At 42.7% G+C, this 21,178-nt stretch overlaps 1 protein-coding gene across 2 annotated transcripts in view; it reads right to left on the reverse strand.

Moving 5' to 3' along the window:
* Window positions 1–21,178, reverse strand: part of MYO5B (myosin VB) — a 364,799-nt gene that overhangs the window by 157,863 nt on the left and 185,758 nt on the right. For both annotated transcript variants that reach the window (XM_067545400.1, XM_067545401.1), the window contains 3 exons: window positions 11,446–11,553; window positions 8,316–8,425; window positions 4,855–5,120 (listed from right to left, as the gene is read on the reverse strand). In XM_067545400.1, the coding sequence (XP_067401501.1) occupies window positions 4,855–5,120; window positions 8,316–8,425; window positions 11,446–11,553 (484 nt within the window). The remainder of the gene's footprint in view (window positions 1–4,854; window positions 5,121–8,315; window positions 8,426–11,445; window positions 11,554–21,178) is intronic.

The raw sequence follows: 21,178 nt of genomic DNA on the forward strand, positions 1-21,178 counted from the left end.
AGGAATTCAATTCCTCATGCTATATCTGTGAAATCAATCTCTGAAATATTTGGTTCAGCAAATGTACTAGGCGCTTGGAACTGAAAGATGTTTACATGTTATGTCAAATAGTCAGCTATATTTTAAATAATTCTCAGGAGGACCTTGTGGACAAGAGGAAACAGCGAAACGCATAGAGCAGGTGGTGAACCCAGGGAAAGAGAAACGCATCTGCCACGGAACCCGGGCTGTGCCCTCAGTAGGCGCAAAACTGGTGGCACTTCCTGTTGGACTGTGTCGCAAATTGGTCCACTTGGGGAAACCCCACTTTTGGAAAATAGTTCTCACGATATCCACGCAGAGAGACCACTTGTGGGTGTTGAAGGAGCGGTTGAGATGATCTGCCAGCTCGTTCTGGGCGCCGGGGTGGTAGGACGCTTCCAAGTTTATGGAGTGGGCGATGCAAAAGTCCCAGAGTTTGATGGCTTCCCAGCACAGTGGAGAGGAATGTGCTCCCCCGTCTGTTCATGTAGAACATCGCCATGGTGTTGTCTGTCAATACTGACACCTCTTTGCCTGGCAGGCCAATCTGACCGCCCGTAGCTCTCTGACTTTATGTGGAGCAATAACTCCTCTGGAGACTCCCTTGGGTCCTCCGTTCGCCGAGGCGCGCTCTCCACCCCAAGGCCAAAGCGTCCTTCACCAGCACCAGCGATGTTTGTAGCCTGGCAAATGGGACCCCTTGGCACACATGATAGGGACTGAGCCACCACTGAAGGGACTCTACAATCTGTGGTGGGAGGGAGACCACTCTGTCCAGACTGTCTCTGTGAGGCCGCTAGACCGATGCCAGCCACAACTGGAGAAGTCAGAGTCGCAGCCTCGCATGCTGGACCACATATGTGCAGCAGGCCATGTGGCCTAGAAGCATCAGGCAGCTTCAAGCTCTGGTAGTAGGAAAGTTGCTGAGGGTCCATATTATGGAGCCCATAGTCTGGAAATGAGACTCTGGCAGCAGAGCTGTGGCTTTGAACTGAATCCAGGACTCCCCCTATAAGTTCTATTTTTTGCATGGGCACTAGAATTGACTTAATCATGTTTAGCCGCAGATTCAGGTTGAGGAATGGCACCCGTATCAGAGCGACGTGTGCTTCCACCTGCTCCTTGGAACGGCCCTTGACTAGCCAATCATCCAGATATGGGTATACCTGGACATTGTCTCCCCTCAGGAATGCAGCGACCATGGCCATGCATTTGGTAAAGACTCTGGGAGCCACCAATAGGCCGAACGGGAGGACAGAAAACTGGTAGTGTTTGTGTCCTACTATGGACCTGAGAAACCTCCTGTGGGAGGGTATTATTGAGATATGGATATGGAAGTAAGCATTTTTTAGGTCAAGGGGGGCATACCATCCCGCGGACCCCGAGAGGGAATGATTGAGGCTAGGGAGATCCTGTAGAATTTCAGCTTCCTTACGAACTTGTTGAGATTCCGCAGATCGAGAATAGGCCTGAGCTCCCCTTTTGCCTTCGGGATTAGGAAATATCTGGAGTAAAACTCCTTTCCCCTTAGCGCCTAAGGGATCTCTTCTACCGCTCCAGCGTGAAGCAGTTCCTACACCTCTCCTATAAGAAGTTGCTCGTAAGAGGGGTCCCTGAAGAGGGACTGGCAAGGGAGGTGGCAAGGTGGGGTAGAATACAATTGGAGGGACTATCCCATTTCTACCGTGCGCAACACCCATCTGTCCGATGTTCTTCGGACCCAGGCAGAGTAGAAATGGGAGAATCTGTTGCAGGAAAGGGGGGGTAGGATTCGATAACTGTCCTGGAGTGTCGCCCTCGGGCGCACCTTCAGAAGTTTTGTTTTGTCCCTGGCAGATGCTTCCCTGCTCCTTTGCCAGGGTTGGGCGGCTGGGGCATCCTGTACCTATTACTCCTGCCCCTTCTCCTGGAGAAGTCCTGCTGACAATGTTATGGATAAAACCTTTGCCCAGATTGGGGCTTAAAGTGCTTCCTCTGCACGGAGGGCGTATGCAGCCCCAAGCATTTCAGGGTCGCCCTAGAATCCTTGATGCTGTGGAGCTTGGAGTCGTAGACTTATGTGTAGTGCTGGGGAGGACCTGGGGGTCGCAGTACAAGTAGGTACTAATGACATGGGTAAGGATAGGAGAGAAGTCCTGGAGGCGACATCTAGGCTGTTAGATAAGAGACTGACGTCCAGGACCTTCATGGTAGCATTCTCTGATATGCTTCCATTTCCCCGCGCAGGATGATGGTGTAGAAAGGGAGGAGCTCCCTGTTACGTCCAACAGTTGTATGCGGGTGGGCCGGCGGCCTTCTACCTGGTCCACTCCTCCACATCCTCAGCGTGGGGATGGCTGATTAGCTTGCTGACCCCTGCCAGCTCTTCAGGGGTTTGCTGGCAGCCCCACCGTTCCCCTCTATTTGTTTAGGCTGTAGCTACAGGGATGGCAATGGAAAGGCCCACACTCCGCTAAGGTCCACTGCTCCACATCTTGTGGGGACCTGGAAGGCTGCCCAGCTTTTGTTCTGCAGCAGTAAGTGTCAAGATAATCAAGTTCCTACTACAGCCACTCTGTGGCTGGCCCTTTAACACAGGCGATGAAAGTTGCTCCAGACTGCACTGAGATTAAGGGAATTCCCATCTTCATCCAGAAGTGTGATATTGTATGATTAAAATATGAGCATGCATATCATTGTTGCTACCACTGTTATGTAATTATACAGAATATGGGTAACGGCTGCTCCTATGACTCATCAAAGCATGTAAGCATATGTGACCCTGGACTCCATCTTGTGCCTGTAATTTTCCACAAACTGAGATGGAAAGCATCCCCTCCACATGACAGAAGGTATATAAGGCCCTGGAAGCATCTTCATTTTGCTTCTTTCCTGCTCTCTCTCTGGATGGTGGATTTACATTAAAAGGAGCATATTGACTATGAACTGAGGACCTTCCAATCATTTGAACGTTACAAGCCAGCACTCTGTAACATCACTGCTAGAAACCTGATCCAAGAACTTTGCAATGATTGTATGTATATGATATCTTTGGCCATTTTAACTCTCTCTTCCTTTTTTCTCTTATAAATAAACTTTTAGATATTAGATACTAAAGGATTGGCAGCAGCGTGATTATTGGGTAAGATCTGAGTTATATAATGGCCTGGCTGTGTCGCTGACCTCTTGGGATCAGAAGAACCCCTTGTTTGATGAAATTGGTTTTAAATAACCACTCATCATAAAGTCTAGCGTCTGGGTGGTGAAACAAGGGCTGGGATCCTAGGGAGACTGCATTTCTGACTTCTTGTTAACCAGTGTGGTGAGACAGTTTACTTTTGTTACTGGCTTGGTGACCACCAGTCTGGGGTGGGTCTGCAGTATTTCTCAGCAGTTTGTCATGAATCTGGTACCCTCAGCTGTGACCTACTGAGGCACAGAGACAATGAGCTTTTGGAAAAACTGGACCCAAGTTCTAAGGTTCCCCAACAAGTAGATGACCCCATTTCCAATCTGGCTGCAGAAGATCTGCCTGTTTCATTAGCAATATTAATATGAATATTTACATAGCACCATCCCCACTTCTCTTCCAGGATTTTTCAGACTCCACTCATCATCTCTCCATCTGTTTTACTTTGCAACGTTTTAACTAAAACTTTCTATTTCTCCGACTCTTTCATGTCTCTTTTACATTAGTGTTTATATCCCAGGGCGATAAGCACTTTACCCTCCTTTGGAACAGTGTGGTATAAATCAAGTGGCACATCCGTCTTTCCAAACCACAGGACTTGGCCCTGTGCCATACAACAGCATGTTGTATGTAGCACTTCCCTGGACGTTTTCAAAGCATTTTAAAAACCATCTTGGTTCACAACACCCTTGTCACACAGATATTACTGTTTGGAGATAAGCAAACCAAGGCACAGAGTGACTTGCTTGAAAGTCACCCAGTAAGTCAATGGCAGAGATAGGAAAAGAACCCAGCTCTTTGACCTCCAGTCTTGTACCTTGGTCACAAGATCATCCGTTAGTCTAAGTGGAGGATTGCTCTAATAGAGACAGTATATGCACAATGGAATCCAATGAAAGCAGTCAGGCTTTTAATATACACAAGGACCCTTCTCCCTCCTCCTTCACTGGAAACTCTATGGAATAGAGATGGACCCTGACCAAAATCCAACATCTGCAAAAGAGCAGAAGGGAAGGTTTTGGAATCTGAAGCAGAATTCAAATTTTGTAATACAGACAACACACCATGCTCTGTGCTTGTTCTCTTTCCACTGTACCAGCTTGTACCCTCATACTATAAGCTCTTCGGGTGTAAGGACTTTGTTACTTGTTTAGCACAGGTCACCAACTGGAGCACACTATTTCATCCTCCTATGCGGGAGCCCATAGGAAGGAGAACTCATGGTGTCTGTGCATGGACCACACACAGACTGGGTATTCTAAATAAGTCATCATAATTCTATTTCATTGCAAACAGCGTTGCACTGCATCTGAGTTTCCGGCAAGCCTGATCCATTGTCTTTATTGTTTTAGAGGGGGAAAGTAATAAGGGCATGAGCCTCCAAGCTGCTGGGCACTTTAGGGAAGGCAGTGGGTGACACCAGTGCTCATGGAGCTTAGCACTTTACAGGATCAAGTTACAAGTCATCCTGCTTAATACAACTTCTAACATTCAATGTACTGCGAATACACTCATCTCTAGTTCTAGCAACCCTTTCCGGAATAGATTTTGCATGGATCAGATTTCTAAAAACTCATTTTTAACTGAAGTGGAACATGGCAAGCTAAAGGAATAAGAGCAACAGACTGGCGAATGAAAGTCAAAGCGATAGAGGCCTTTCCTACCCGTAGATATCCAGAACCCCAATGAATGAGTGCTGTTTGATGGTGGTATGCAGGGCTTTGTTGATGTGCTCCACGATCCAGTTAAACAGCTGGGCATATATGTGCTTAGCCAGCGCGTTCTTGGCATTCATGACTTGCTGCATAGACATGGGCTTGATGTACGTCTCAACTGTTGTGACAAGCTTCCGATGGCACAGCCAGTGCTCCATCTGGCTGTGCTCCACTCCAAGCAATCTGCAAAAATTATTTAGGTGTTTGTCCTGTTTCTAGGATATAAAGAGAGAAATATCAATTCAGCAGGAACCCAACGCGCTGTAGCTGGAAGACAAGAAAACCTCCACATATCTAAGCTGTCTAGTATTTAGGGGTGCCTAGTAGTGTGATTGGAAGCTGGGGAGGAGGAAAAAACAGAACAAAACAGCTTTAGCCCTCAGGAATAAGGCCCATTTCTGAAACTGTTGCTTCAGCTTTATGCATCAGTTTGTGCTGCACAAATACTATACAGAAGCTGTGTCCCGGACACCAGTCATTACTACAGTCAATGCGTAATTCAGGATTTTAACCAAGCTCAGATTTGCCTCATCATTTCCTACTCAGTCATTGCGGATAACTAATTTTATTTACTTGATTGAATAGCTACAGAATGAGACAATCTCTTGAAATAATGTTATCCACTGAAGAGATGAATGATCCGGTGGTAGATTCCTCGAGAGAAGTTTGATTCATAATGGAATTTTAATTCTAGATTTCCAGTATCAGAATCAAAACACGAAATCAGCACTTGGTTTCTATCTGAGACTCTTATCTTGTTTAACTTTGGTTGACAGAGATGACAAAAGTGAGAGCGTTTAACTGAACCTCTCTAGACTTTGGGCAGATAGATAAAATGGAGGCCAGATCCACACAACACTATTTTGCAATAACAGAACCACACCCTGCATGGCTTCTCTATGCACTGGGCATCTTAAGTGACACAACCTTAATAAAAAAGGAGGAGATTTCTATGGTTACTATAACAGTGAATGATGGTTTAGTTTTGTTCCTTTTACAACGCTCACAGTATGCAACAACTAACATTTAACCAACTCTCTAAAGACGCTATCCTGCGAGTTGCTGAGTACCCACCCTCACTCCCACTAAATCATTGAGAGCCAGTGGTACTCTAGATGCACTTCACTTGTGTTATGATAAGCCCCTAAATATACCACAATTGGTCCAATACTACTTCAACTTTTTTGAGAACTCCTTGTCTGGCGATGCTACGGATGTCTTCTTCTACAAGTGAAATCTTGGATTCCTTTTACCTTTAAGGGCCTAACCCAAGACCCATGGAAGTGAATGCAAAAATCCCAGCTTTCACTTCAACAGGCTTTGGATCTGGCTCTAAATGATTAGCTTGGCACTCACAACTGTATTATTAAATTACAGCATGCCTTTTACAAAGCACCCTTGGGATTTCTTGGTATAATTAGGCCCCCAATGTATATGAGATTAAGTGGTGGTTGTTGATCTATTTTCCACTAGTTATTTTTTTTTTAAAAACCCTGTCGTTAGTTAAGAGTCTTAAGTTCACATTTGTTTTTAGTGACAAAAACCAACAAAGCCCTGGCCAGTTGCTGAGTTTCATATAGCACAGGTGAGTGAGTCTGCACACAGACACTTTTTTGTAAGACAGTGGGAGATTGTTCAGTCTTTTGTTAACATTACATCATGCTGCAAAAGAAAGTAAAACAAAAATATCCAGCTAGATCATTTTGTGGGGAGTAAAAATGCCTTTTAAAATCCTCGAGCATGATTTTTTGCTCTGCCGCATTTTTCTGATCACTGATTAAAAGTAGTAACCAGGACAGAGTTAATATCATACAGTCACATTTAAACTTAATTAAATAATGCTAAATCCATTATGGAATTCAGCATTGTGGGAGCAGATTAGTTTTATGCACCCATATTGCCAAATATCTAAAACAAATTGCCCCCAGTGTCCAACTAACTGCACACTGCAGCATCTCCAGGGTAACACCAGCAATATATGCACACATTCTTAAATTTTAATTAAGAATAAATTACCCAGTATGGGACCTGGTGATAACTGGTAGGACAACACTTTCCATATTTTAATTTAGTCTGAATAAACGCACAAACAATGGAGGGATCGCTGTTAATGCATCTTTTATTTTTAGTATTCTTTTACTAAATTAACGTGGTACTCAGCAGCTGTGTGTTGCTTCCTGTGGCATTCTCCTGCACATACTGGATGGCTACATTTCAATGACAAATAAATGGCAGCCTCATTTCTCAAAGCTCTGAATTCTAGCAACCAAAACCAGATCATTTAATAAGATGCATAATAGGACCATTTCTTTATTCCAGCATTTAACACTCATGCCTACAGACAAACATTTCCAAGAGTGATTTTAGGAGCACTGATTTCCAGATCCAGTTGGAAATCCCTTAAAGGGGCCTGACTATAAGAGGGCACTTTCAGCCCTTTTAAAAAGGTATTTCAAGTTAAGCAACCCAAAAATAAATATATAAACAACAGCACCCAAAATCACTACCATTTCTGAAAGCCTAAACTACAATATGCATCCCAAATCTAACCCAGAAACCAAAAGGTATAAGAACGTGGGAAAATGGGCCAGAGTCCTGATACCAACAACATTACTTATTATTCCCTTTCAGACAGAAAATCACTAGTCAAAGGGGAAAAGGTGTTCCGATTCCATTCTTCTTGAAATCCTCTGAGTATTTGTGAGATACAAGGACAGACAACATTCTGTCCCTGGGAGAAATCAAAAGTCATTCAACTGAAGTCAATGGAGTTACTCTAGATTTACAGAGGCGGCACTGGCCCATTGTTTTGGGATCTTATTCACCAGCAGCTACTGATTCAGCACTAGCAATGCCCAAAGGCCATGTGTGTTCCCAAATACTATTCTACGGACAGCACTATTGAGTCTGACACATGGGTTGCCTTTAAAGACTTACGAATTTTGTCTTGAGTAGGGGGTAATCATCACAGTATTTGTTCTTCTGTATTGTTTCCTCAGTATTTGCAATACTTTCCCTATTTCCCTGATATTTACTCCAGGGAATGCTGAGAACACCAAAGGAACACTAAATTGGTTAGTTGGGGCAACTGGTCAGTTTTTAAGGGCGACAACCAATGTACTTTAAAAACCAAGGAAGTAAGCAAAAAGTCATGTTACTTTACAAGTACGCTAGAAAAACAAGTGAGATTGCATTATTTCCCACATGGAAAGAAACAAACTCATCAGGGGAATAAGATTTACTGACAAGTTGCCTACAAAAGCAATAAAACAAGAGAAAATAAATAGAAATTAAGTTATTAATGAAACATACTGGATAGTATCCTTTGAAGCAAGAGACAGGCAATTTGGCTGCATTTATGAATACACTAAATTGCACACACAGTATCTTCTGTGTATGCTAGAACTTACTGATATACTACAAGATTCTCCATCTCGTTCCGCGTGAATTTCCAGATTTCCTAGGTGCAGGATGGAAGCAATTATCTTAAAAATGTTCATCTGATGGGACTCTTTCACTCCTGAAAGAAACAATTGACATCCAATTTCCACAACATAAATGTGTTTTACTTTCTTTTAAAATATTTATGCGGTTTGATTTCCTTTCTGGACGAATGATTTCAAACCAGTCAGAATGCCCTCAATAAACAATCATCATTCAAGGTGACAGCTGAGATTGCAAGAGAAGCTTCTCATATGAACTGTTAAATCTTCACACCCTAAACAGTCTTATCAAGGCAATTTTATCACAGATGGGTCGGATACTATTTTAAACTTGCATGAAAGCTAAGAAACTACTCTATGCTGATCATTTAAACTCATTTTGGATTTCAATTCAACTAAGTGCAGGGAGACTGTATCAGACCTTGGTTTGTTTTTTATAGCACAAAAAGGAAAAGCTGCTGATCTGTAATAACTATAAGATCATACCAACTGTGGCACACACCATTTCAGGCTAATACCAAAGAAATCACGGTAAACTAGGCTACTACTGTAAGCCACTATTAAAAATTGTTACTGGGTATAAATAGTGCCAAGGAAGAGCACATTACTCAAATAGTCCCATTGGAATCGCTTGTATGAGTGAGAGCTCACCAACATGAAAGAGCTGTACAATATAGCCCTTAAACTTCCTAGCTACATGGCCAACTGCCCAGTTTGCACAGCCAACTCCCATTTGGCACCGGCAGTTTAAAGTTTTGGGACACGCAAAAAAGTGCTCATCCAAAATCACATGCCCAAAAACTCGTACCACAGATGCAAATGCAAGTATGGTGCGTTTTTTATGGCCTTCTATTGCTGGTGCAAGACTTTCCCTTCTCAAGTGTTTTCTGACAGATTCTTGTTAGCTTCCCCAGCAGGAATATCACTCCCAGAAATCTGAATATTGTTCCCCTGCCAAATCTCACTTCAAATCTCAGCAGATTTCTGCTCCTCTTTAAATGTTCACTGCCTGCTCCCCCACCCCAACTTGATCTACAGATTTATGACTTCCTCTGGATGTTCTCAGTCTCTCAAGCTCGTCTTTACCTCTACAGGGATTCTTTTTTACCATCAACAGTGATGGAAAAAATAATGTATGGTTAAAGCAATAATACTTCACTGTTCTATGGCATTGTCTATCAGACATAAATGTGGACAGGGTACGGGACTTGTAGATGTGCACAGGGAGTTTGCATCATGTGTAGATGGCTAAGTAGAAGAAGGCATGGTGGTGATTTTATGAGAAGCTGACACATGCACATAGGGTTGGAGCACTAACAGAGTGGAGGGGCTGGAGGAGACACAAAGCCAGTGAAGGAATTTGAAGAGCATGCATGATGTAATCAAACTGACAGATAAGAAAGGTGACTTGAGTCCACACAAAATGCTTACACTGGGGGCAGGGAGCAGCGTCCATGGAAGGTCATAGGAGGACATTGCAGTAATCAAAGCAGGATTTAAGGAGGACTTGAACAATAGATCTAGCTCTGGGGTGAAAGGAAACAAACATTTGGACCTTGAACATGTTAAGAAGAGATTTGGATGCAGCCTTGGATGGGATGGGGGAGGAGACAAAAATAATTCAGATTACCAGCCTGAATGATGGGGAGGATGGTGATGGGTTTATAGTGATAACAAGGGGTGGGAAGTGGAGAAGGTTTGAAAGGGAAAAATGAGCAGCTCAGTTTTGGCCATGTTCTGTTTCAGTTCATGAAAAGACATACCAAAGTGGACTGTCACAGAGACATGAAAAGACACGGGATTGGACAGAAGGAGATCAGTGGTGAAGAGAACTTTGTGAGTCATCAGCATAGAGATGAAAATGTAAACTATGTAAGCACTTGCAGCTATCCAGAGACAGAGTGACGTGAAAAGAGTAGGGGGAACAGAGATGGAACCTGAGGACACCCTCAGACTGACATAAAAAGGGAGGAGGAGGAGGAGCCAGCCGCCACCAAAAACAGACACACCAAATCGTTCGACGGACAGGAGAACCAAGAGAGGACAGTGTCTCAAAGGCCTACCATCAGCAAGATGCAAAAAGGAGAGGATAACTGATAGCGTCACAAGCAGCAGAGGCCAAAGAGGATAAAGATAGAATAGAACCCTGAGACTGGGCCACGAAAAATATGTATATCTGAAATTTAAGTGTAATCCAGAGTCCAAACCTGGAGGGGTAAATGAAGGAACCATCTATAACAGGGCATATGGTAATCCCCTGTGACCTGTGCAACTACCTTGTCCCTCAACAAGCGGCAGACACTGTTCCAAGAACTCTTCTTCACAAATAGGAAGAAATAAAATGAAATGCCGAGAGGAACCAAGAATTATGTTTCAAACATCAGGCATAGCTAAAGAACATGAATAAACCCCTGAAAATCTATATAATTCTGAGAGAGTCAATTATTTTTCCTCTATTAAAAGTAATTTTCCTTATAAGTAATCAGTACTGCTGTCAGGTCATCTAGGTGGCAGGTGGCGGAACTGAGCTTTACAGGAATGATGCATATGGTGGTTAATATTGTGACACTCTGCCACTGGCTGGATGTGCATAGCTTCCATTGACTACGAAGTGAGCTGTGTTTGCAGAGTCCAGAGTCCAATTTGGCCTATTATTTCTATTGTTCTGAAACTTGGCAATGATAGTATGATGCTGTATGCAATGACACACATCACCTCGTGCATAGCCAGGCTCAATAGGAATTAAGTTAGAAAGAAAAGGTATTTTTGCGCTTCCTGGAAACAAACTAACAAGAAACAAATTGAGACTAAATCAAAGCTGCCACGTTGCTTTAAACCTAAAATGTTCTATTTGGGATAATCTCTCATCGGTCATTCTCCCAATTCCCCCATCTATTTCATTAGCATGTTGATGTAAGTGTCAGAAACTTGGTGTATTCCTCCCACATTCCCTATCCAGAAAATGGATTTATGCCTCTCAGGGTTATACCATCACATTAGAGCTTGTGCAAAATATTCAAAGCCTTTGCAAAAGACTGTCTTCCAAATGTTCTACTAGGAAGCTTTTTCAACTGGACCCTTTCAAATAAATCCTTACCAAGCAAGGTGAAAGCATGTCTGGTTTTCTCAAAATCATCAGCATCATTAACTCCATCAATAGTTGTGTCGCCTCCCAGAGAAGTGTAGAAAAAGTCTTCAGCACAGGCTAGGAGAAGAGCGAACACAGAATGTATCAGCAAATGAGAGGTACATAACATGCTGCTTACATTAATTGTACTTACGTTAGAACACTTCCCTTGTAGTCACCCCAAGCTACCCATCTCTGGAAGGCAGATGATCTCCTTAAAATGAAGCTCTGCTCTAAAATATGACTATGTAAAAATAGTCTGTGCACACATAACCAGATCTGCTTGCTTTAGCAATAAAAACATTCTGCTTTCTATTCCAGATATCTCTTTATTGCCAACAAATTTGAGAGGAGGAGGAGCTGGATTCTGTTCTTTCATCAACAGAATTGTTCTCTAAGTTCCAATTAGTTGCACCTGTGCAAACCCACGGAGGAATTCACACGGGTGTCACTGAAGGCCGAGTTTCTGCGGAACATTTCCGCCACAAATGGTCATGAGAAGGAAAGACCCCAAAGTTTATGAGTTTGAGTATATGTCTGGCAGTTAGGGGGAAAAGTTTTTGCTTGTAAACAGTTTGCATTTGGTACAGCAATTAATGGGATCCAAACATAGAACTCCATGTTGCCTGTTTTGAAGAGTCATTTTTCAGCATAAACCTAATTCCACTGTTACTGAAGTGTGAACAGTTTTCTACAATCTAGCATGGATTTACTGTCTGTTCATGGGAGAAAATATCAATTACATTGCACAGAATTTCCATGAACCTACATAACCTACATAATGTGTATATTTAAAGCTTCCTATCCCTACGATTAGCTCAGCTCTTCTGCTTGATTAACTATTCATTTGACAAGCTCATCTTTGGGACAATGAGCAGGAACTCAGGGTTTTTAAGTGAGATCACTTTATTTTAAACATGAGTCAGCATTTTAACACTTTTCCTACACTGTGCTTCTTGATGTCTTATTGGCTGTATACTGAACTGTAAGGGCAACGAAGCAAATGTTGGTAAAGGCAATCACACTATTCAGTAAAGTGAACTTTGAAGAACTGTCTATATTTTAATGCAACTTTGCCAAGCCTCCATGTGCAGGATTCTATTGCTATCTGTGGGAGTTCAACACATTGATGAATAAAATGACTGGGACAGAGATAACTAGATCAGTGTAAAATTTAACAGAACTCCAAACAAAGTGCAACTTACTTGAATTTTATTACAGGAGTAAAACTAAAGCTAGGTATAACTAAGTAGTTTGCTGAGGTTTGCCCCATTTTTTTTCCAGCTGAAGTGGAGTTTTTAGCAAACTCAGAACTGAATTTTGGGTGGAAACCATGTAAGAAATGTGCTGGTTTCATAGCATTTTGACTTAAGACCAGGCAAGTCTTGGCTAGTTTCATAATGAGGGTTTGAATTGTTCCAAACGCAAAAGCAACGTAAACCCACATAAGCCGAAAGCAGAAGGTGGTTCTCATGAACCCAGGCAATCTGAAGCTGTGGAATTTAAAAGCAGTTCCAAAGGAAGCACTATCCCATGAAGACACAGATCCCCAAAAAGTTAAAGCTTGCGGGCAATGGCAAATCTCCCGCAGATTTCAGTGGCAACAGAAAAGACTGCTGTATCATTGCTCAATATAAACATTTATAACGAACTAGAAGAATTCAATGCACAGACAAAAAGCCATAAATGCACTTTATTAATTTCTCTAAGTGAGCCAAGCCTTGCTAGGAAATTAAAGCTAAAAGGGAAACTCTTGTGCAGTCACATCTTTCGAGACTCTTAAACGCTGTTGGGTAACAGTATAGAAAGAACTGCCCGGCTGGCTAGTTAGCCTTCCAATTTTCAACGTGATGAGGGGCTCGCCATGCAGAGCTGGTAAAGATATTAAACATGTAAATATATTACTGCAGTATTACGAAATAATGGAGGAAAGCAGCCTACTGTTCAGAGAGGGCTACAATTCCATTTTGGGCTGCCAGTGATATTGAAAAACTCCTCAATAATGCCACCAGAATGTCTCCATTCATTCATAACCTTACCATATACATTTGGGTCAGGTGTACTTTCAAGTTGAGAGTATAGACACCATTAACATTTCTTAAGCATATATTCCACTGGGATCCATAGGTATCACTAAGCATACTTACAGCTCTGTGGTCTAACAATGGAAACACCTAGTTGGAGTTAGTCCGTCAATCCCCCTGCCAGGTCAAGGTTGCTCCCTACAATACATTATTGATAGTTTGTCCAGCCTAGCTTTCAATGTCTCAAACAACTGGGTGTCCAAGAACGTCCTTTGGGGGAGGGATACCACAATTTAACAGATCTCACTTAGTTAAAAGGTTATTGTATTTTTATTTTAACCAAATTTTTCCTTTCCTAAATTCCATCCCATTACTCAGATATAGAACTATATATATAATAAGGAACAGAGACACCATTTCTTTTCTGAAATCCTGATGGAGGAAAAATGTCCACTGGAAAAAACAAGGCCAGTTCTTTGATCTCCCATTATAAGACTTTATTCTACAGGTGTTACAGCAGGAATCCATTTTACCCTGGAGTGTAATCCTAGTAGCATCAATGAAATGACATCAGAGATTAATCTGGACCATTATGCCCAACTAATAATTTGATCGAGTACCTGTTTCACTTGGTCATTTGGCCAAATAGCTAGAACTGCCAGGTATTTAGTCGGGTAAGTGAAATTATGAACATTGAAAATTATTTATTGCATACAAAACATCACACAGCTGCATGGTGCTCACAGACAATACAAGTAACAGCTCTGTACTCCAATGAGTCTAGCTAGCCATGATAGAACACAGCAAAAGGTGTCTAAGAAGAAGGCATCCTCTAGGAACTTGAATACAGAGGCACACTACACGTGCTGAGTCATCTTATATCTATGAATGTGCAGCCTAGTAACTGCTGAGTCACACAGCAGATTGATTTATTTAGGCTTGATGCTTAAACTGAGAAGGAGATCAAACCTCTTCAAGGCAACACATTTGAAACATACCACTGCATTAAAAGGCACTGTTTTTCATCTTCTTTTTAAGATCTGCAGGCTGACACTTGCATTTTTAAAAATAAACCTCTTGATGAAGCCACTTTGATACTCATTTAAAACATGCCCAATGATTTTAACAATTGTGGAATCCTCTGATTCACTCTTATGTTACTGCTGTGTGCTGTGTATGAGCGTCATTAATTAGACATGATTTTCAGGAAGCACAGTGTGAAGCACTTGGGAACGTTCCAGTTTAGATAGAAACTGAAGCAATTCTAGCCTTAATTGATGTATTTCCTTTTCCAGATAAAATGAAACACTTAAACCCAAATCCTGCACTTGCTCCACGTGCAGAATTATCACAGATTTCAATGGGAATTAAAGTGGGTGAGGAATGGGTCCCTTAATTGTTCACCTCTGAAGTCCTACAATTGGCTCAAAGCTGGTTAAGTCACAGATGGAAATAAGTTAACTGTCTTATCCCATGGACATTGTGCCTATTGGCACAACTGGCAGCAGGTAACGCAGCACAGGAATAAAATTCCCAGAGTACTGCAAGTCAGCATGAGACTCCCAAACAGGGCTGTGTGGGAAGGACTGCCTGGCTATACCTATAATTAGGGCTAATAAAAACAATTAAAAATTCAGACAAAATTTGTGAAAAAGACGGGTGATTTTCAACGAGCTAATAGAATGGCTGAAATGTTCTGAAAATTCAAAGTTTTGGCACAAAATTTAAAAAAAAGGTTTGCATTTTTTGACCATTGCTGTTAGTGCCGTGTCAGAAGTACCAGCTCCTCTCCCCTCCAACTAAAGACCAATATGAAATGTATTACATACTCGTTTTCTTTACTTCTTTTCTGGGATTAAATAAAGTTCCAGGTTCCTTTTGTTTTTAATATTTGTCATAAAACACAGTAGATTCCATTTAATAACAATCCTGATAATGGCAACATCCAGTTAATGGAAACATACTGCCAGGAACCAGTCCTGTCCCATTAACACCAATGTTGATGGGATTCAGATATTAGCAATAGGCACGCCACTTCACAATTACTTTTGTAGAGGGAGGTCCCCTGAGAATGCACAGCTGAGTGCTTCCACTGTATGCCGTGGCTTCCAAATGAGTGGATCTCACACTTGCTGTTCTATTTCAGGTCCTGGATGCCCTATGTGAGCCTGGAGCGAAGTGAGAGTAGCCAGGAGGTTTGGGGTCTCAAAGTTTGGCACATTCAGAAGAACAGCCATTTTACAGGAGCATAGGAACAGCACAAACTGAGGCTGCAAGCGCCAACATGACAGAAAGGAGGCAGATGCTGGTGAAACCCTGTGGCTCTGGTTTCAGCATAGGATTGGGCAAGGTGCTAGACTCTCCCGGCCAATACTGTAACACGAAGTGAGTTGGCTGGTGGCCGAGCAGGGGAAGGACTTTACCTCAACAGATGGCTGGCTCAGTCGGTGGAAAGCCCAGCACAACATGGTTCAGTGTAAGGAGAATGGCAAGAAACAAGATGCTGACCTATTGGCCGCTACTGAATGCTGGGCAGACACCCTACCCAACGATCTAGAGCAGTGCTGCAGAACTGTGTTCTGCTTTACAGTACTTCTGGTGCACATAGCAAGTTCAAATTTCCTAAGTTTGCTCTAAGCACTGTGATACACCATACCATGTATCCATTAGTGTATGTCATGTTTGGTTTTCTTTAATACTGAACGTTCACAAACAGTTTCACAACTACTGTTCTGTACAACGTATCATTGTTCCACGCTCCTTTTTCTATGTATCCCCCTGAAAACAGTGCCTTGGGCTTATTGGCATCTTCTACTTAATATCTTTTTAGTGTGAAAAATTGCAACACTACTTTTGGTAAAAAATTTCCACTCGTGAATTATGAAAAAGCTTAGATGAGGTGTGCTAATGTCATCTCTAAGAGAGAGACCTTAATCTTCACTTATCTCCTACAGGTGAATGTGGACATATTCTCTGTATTTTCATATTTTGCTTATGTATTGTACAGATGGGCAGAAACAGACCCAGACAAGATAAGTAAAGTGATTTATTACTTCAATGGAAGGGCATGAATGTACCAGATAAGTCAGTGTCAAAACCCAAGTCATCTGCTGTGTGATCTTGGGCCAGCTGTTTAACTTCTCTGAGCCTCACATTCCTTATCTGTGAAAGGGTGGCAATCCTATTTGGCTGTTTTAGAGACATAACTAAAGTGTACACAAAGAAGGATTGGAGGATGGCATTCTTGAGGCCTATCACTGGGAGATGTGGAAACAGAATTTAGGACCTTCCCGTTCCCCTTCCTGTGCTTGATTCATTCGCTTTTGGGCTTTGCCGTCCAACTCAGCCACGTTTCTAAATACTCCAAAAATGTGTTGTAGTGCTCCTTGTAGAAAACATGAAAGACGTGTTTGTAGGAAGATAGGTAGGAGAGAATCTAAAACTAGTATTTCTAAAGATTTTGAGTAAAATTTCTTCTTTTCAGTCTGTTTGGCAGATCTAGACTTTGTTGTTTTGCTTTCCCTCCCAACATGAAACAATCAACAAGACTTGTGGACATGTACTGTATGGAAAGTGGGCTATAGCATCGATCCGCCAAAGAAATCAGAGGGATGAATCTTGGCCTTTACCTCGATCATCATCTCATAGGTCACTGCCATTAATAATACATACTACACCCTGCATTTAGCTAAACTTTCCTTCATGTTCCGCCAGACAAGGTGGAAATTTAGACCAGGGAGACTCCTTCTTGAGCATATCCATTGATAGCTAACAGCAGTGCTTTCACTTAGGAAGAGAGATGGTGTCTCAGGTCAGCAAATCACGAATCATTTAGAGCTTTAGATGTCAAAGTGAGCACCTCAGAGTCAACCCAGAAGTTAACAGGCATCTAGAGGAAGCCACAAAGCCACTGTGTAATGATCTTTCTGCATGTTGCACCATATAACCAGTGCGTAGAAGTGTTTTGCCCCAATATCAACTTCTCTCTAGGTTGTTATGTGGCCCTAGTCACCATAGCATCTCATCACCTCCGGTGTATCTGAACTTCAAGACTTTCAAGCATATTACTAGTCTTGTCTGGGGAGTGACAAAAGTGGACACGGTCCACACTGGAGAGGAAGGGTGGCATTCTTCTTGGCACATTGAGGGGAGATGTGTTTTTGGTCACAGCTGCTTCCTGATTATCCTGGAGCAGCCAAGGGTCTCAGAGGATCTCTTCCAAGTTGCGCACACATGAAGCAAGCAATGGGCTCCATCCGTTAGTGAAAAGTGCTGATATAATAATATATTGTGTTTGTAGGACTTTGTGCCAGCCAGTGCGCATGTTCTGTTTTCAAACTGTGCGGTGCTAAATAACGCCTGCTATTCTGTTAGAAAATTAAAATTAAGTAATAAATTAGCTCAGTCCTAACTGGGTGACTGGAAAGTCATGCAAGGCTACTGGATACCATCCTACACTGGTTGGCATTCCCTTTGTGTGAAATATGTGGAGAACAATGGAAATTAAAAAGTATTTTTAAACAATGCTCCTAAAAATGCAATGTCTGTTCATAATATCTGGGAGCACTGAAGGATGAAAGATTTTTTCCCCAGGCAAATCAGAGAAGGCGTCTTTACACTGCTATGACAGTGACTTTCAACTTCTAGGTCTGGAGGGAGAATCCTTAATAGAAACAGCCAACGCAAGATAGGGCTATTGGCTGGTGTGTGACTGGAAGGTTAGCCCACCAGGTATTTAATTATAGGGGAAATCTTTCTGGTTTTGTTTCTGCTTAAAGCTTTAGGAAGAAAGAGTGTGTTTGGTCACCAGCTGTGTTTCTGCCTTGCTTGTGTTTCAGTGTTAATTACATCACTGCATGTTTTAAGATCCATAGAGACTGCTTCTAGCCTGACAATGAATTCTAGTGCTTTGACTAAAATGTAATTAAAAAAGGAGAGAGAGAGATTCTCTCTCAAGTAAAACTTGTCTTTTTCATTTTTCCTCTGTTGCAGCCTTGCCATAGCTCAGATTTTGAAAATCTTCCTCTGAAAATCTTTACAGATTGTGGAATTTATGTTCTGTGCCACAGTGCCACCTCCTTATGTACACTTTGGGTGTTAGCATGTGAAGCTGAACAGTGAGCATTTGTCTACACTATAGCAGCACAGCTACAGTGCTGTAGCTGCGCCTCTGTAGTGTAGACGCTTCCTCTATTGACAGAAGGGGTTTTTCCACCAATGTAGGTCATCCACCTCTCCAAGAGGCAGCAGCTACTTCGATTGAAGAATTCCTCTGCTGACCTACCTGCATCTACAGTGGGGGTTAAGTTGATCTAGCTACATCACACAGGGCAAGAAATTTTTCACAGCTCAGAGTGATGTAGCGAGGTTGAACTAAGTTTCAGGCATAGACCAGGCTTTAGTGCCTGGCAAGTCCAATGTCTGATGGAATTGGGAGCAGGACTGCTTTGAACTGGAGACGGGGCCTCCTGAGCACTCATCTACTCTATTCCAGGTCGAATCCAGCTCTGCCACTGGCTTGCTGTGTCTAGCCTTGGGTAATTCTCTTAACCTCCCTGGCTTTGCCTTCTCTTCCTCACCCCCTCCCACCAATGAAAAGTGTGTCTTTTGCATGGAGACAGCTACCTCAATGTAAAGTCCTAGTGGAGACAAAACTCAGGTATGTTTTACTTCAGGAAAGCTAGCCGACGTAAATTTCACCAGAGGCGGGGGACGGGGGAGGGAGGAAGGCAGGATTATCTACACTGAAATCAAAATTACCTGTCCCTTATCTGCACTAGGATTTTAAATTGAAATAGCTTTCCCAATAAAATAAATCTTTTTGCAGTGAGAACACAGCCTCTTTCTGTTTCCCCATTTGTGAAGTGGAAATTTGCGCCTCTCATAGGGGTACTGCGGATTGACTGAGCGTAGTTGGTGCCATTCTTCGCAAGTGCTAAGCATCATTATTATTCTGCAGTGGATTCAATGCTAAATCAGTACATTTTACTGTCATGTTATGCTCATTCACATGATGGTAACACGACGCAGTACACACATGCACATCCCCCTTTGGCTTTGTCTTGACTAGACTAAAGAGAAGGATTTATTTTTTTAAAATATGTTAGCTAGCATACTCCAAATCTATTGCAGACAAGGCAAGCTGTACGTTAGCTGGAGCTAAATGGATACTTTGAAGCATAAGCTTCCCTCTGGGCTTCAAACAGTAGCGTGCCCAAGAATAAAAATGTGACCCCATTTGGAAAGCACATTCCATGCCTGTGGCCCCGGGGCTGGAGAACTTGCTTTCCGCCCTGCAGCCCTTGGGTCAGAGGAGCTCTGTGCCCCAGCGATTATTGGGGGAGGGAGGCCAGGCATGTGTCCCTGCTTGCCTTCCCTTCTGTACGCCACTGGCTTCAAATCTGAAGTACAATTAGTCTGATGTATCCTGGAGTTTTAGAAAGTGTGTGTTAGAACGTGCGAGCTAGCGTATTCTTAAACGCCTTTCACTTTAGGCTACCCAAACCCTTCCAGGTCAGGGGTGACCAGAGATTGCTGAGTCAAGCTGACTAGTGAAGTTATAACAGCTGTGCGTTACTGAGGCTACGTCTTCACTGATGGCAGCAAATCGATTTCTCTGGATCGACTGAGCCATCAGTGAAGATCTGCTCCGTCGATCCAGAAATCGACGTATTAAGACCACCTTTTCAAGTGGTGTAGCGCTGTGTCGACAGGAACACGGTTCCTGTTGGCGCAGTGCAGTGAAGACGGCACGCAGAACAGAACCACAGACGTCGACGGGAGTTACACAAGTTGTTTGCATAGCTGGCGTAACTCCGGTTGACTGCTGCCAAATCTCGGAGACAAGCCCTGAGAGTTAGATTTGGGTATTCACGCATGGGAGCACATCTCATCTCTAATAATCGATACACACTTAGACTTTACTGCCACCATGCATTAAGGATTAATGCCATGTGTGCAGATGACTGATGCTTGAAGCAAGTCATCTTTTCTCAACTTAGTCATGGTTAGGGGATCCACGGGGGACAGAAGAAATGTTACACGGACACCCTAAAATACATCTTAGGAAAAGCGGCATTGACCCCACGAATTGGGAAGAGCTGGCTGGCAAGAGATTGCAATGGGGTTTTGAAGTGAATCACTTTGCTCAAGAGGCTGAGAAACGGCAGAGGAGGAAGGAAGCGTACAGCATCCCAGCCAGCAGTTGTGCTCTCTCCAAGCAACCACTTGTCATGCATGTGGAAAAATCTGCAAAGCATGAATTGGACTCCTCAGACATCTTAAGTCTCATCAATGACTTTCCCCCTGGCAGATATCACCCTCGTATCAAGGGATAGCCAATAACGATGGTGATGATGATGAATGCTTGCAGGCACCATGGAAATTTAACAATTATATTATAAGACAACTTCATAGTTGGGTCACAAGAGTCAATTAAGGACTTGTCCATGATCTCTAGGATCAAAGCTAGTGTTAGAGGAAACGTGTCCTTTCAGACCCACATCGCTGATCTCTATTCTGAGAGTCTCCCTCCCTATCTGCCAAATGAATAGAGCTCCGGAAAGGCTTTTAACCTCAGACTCTCACTCAGTTGACTGGCTGATGAACTGAGGTACCTAGTCAACAATATTCTGACTTCTCATATGCTAAGGCTCTTGCAGGTGATGCCATGTTCCCAG

Source organism: Emydura macquarii, unplaced genomic scaffold (assembly GCF_026122565.2).
Source record: "Emydura macquarii macquarii isolate MOO-44397 ecotype Brisbane River unplaced genomic scaffold, CSIRO-AGI_Emac_v2 contig_1045, whole genome shotgun sequence".
NCBI classification, from domain to species: Eukaryota; Metazoa; Chordata; order Testudines; family Chelidae; genus Emydura; species Emydura macquarii.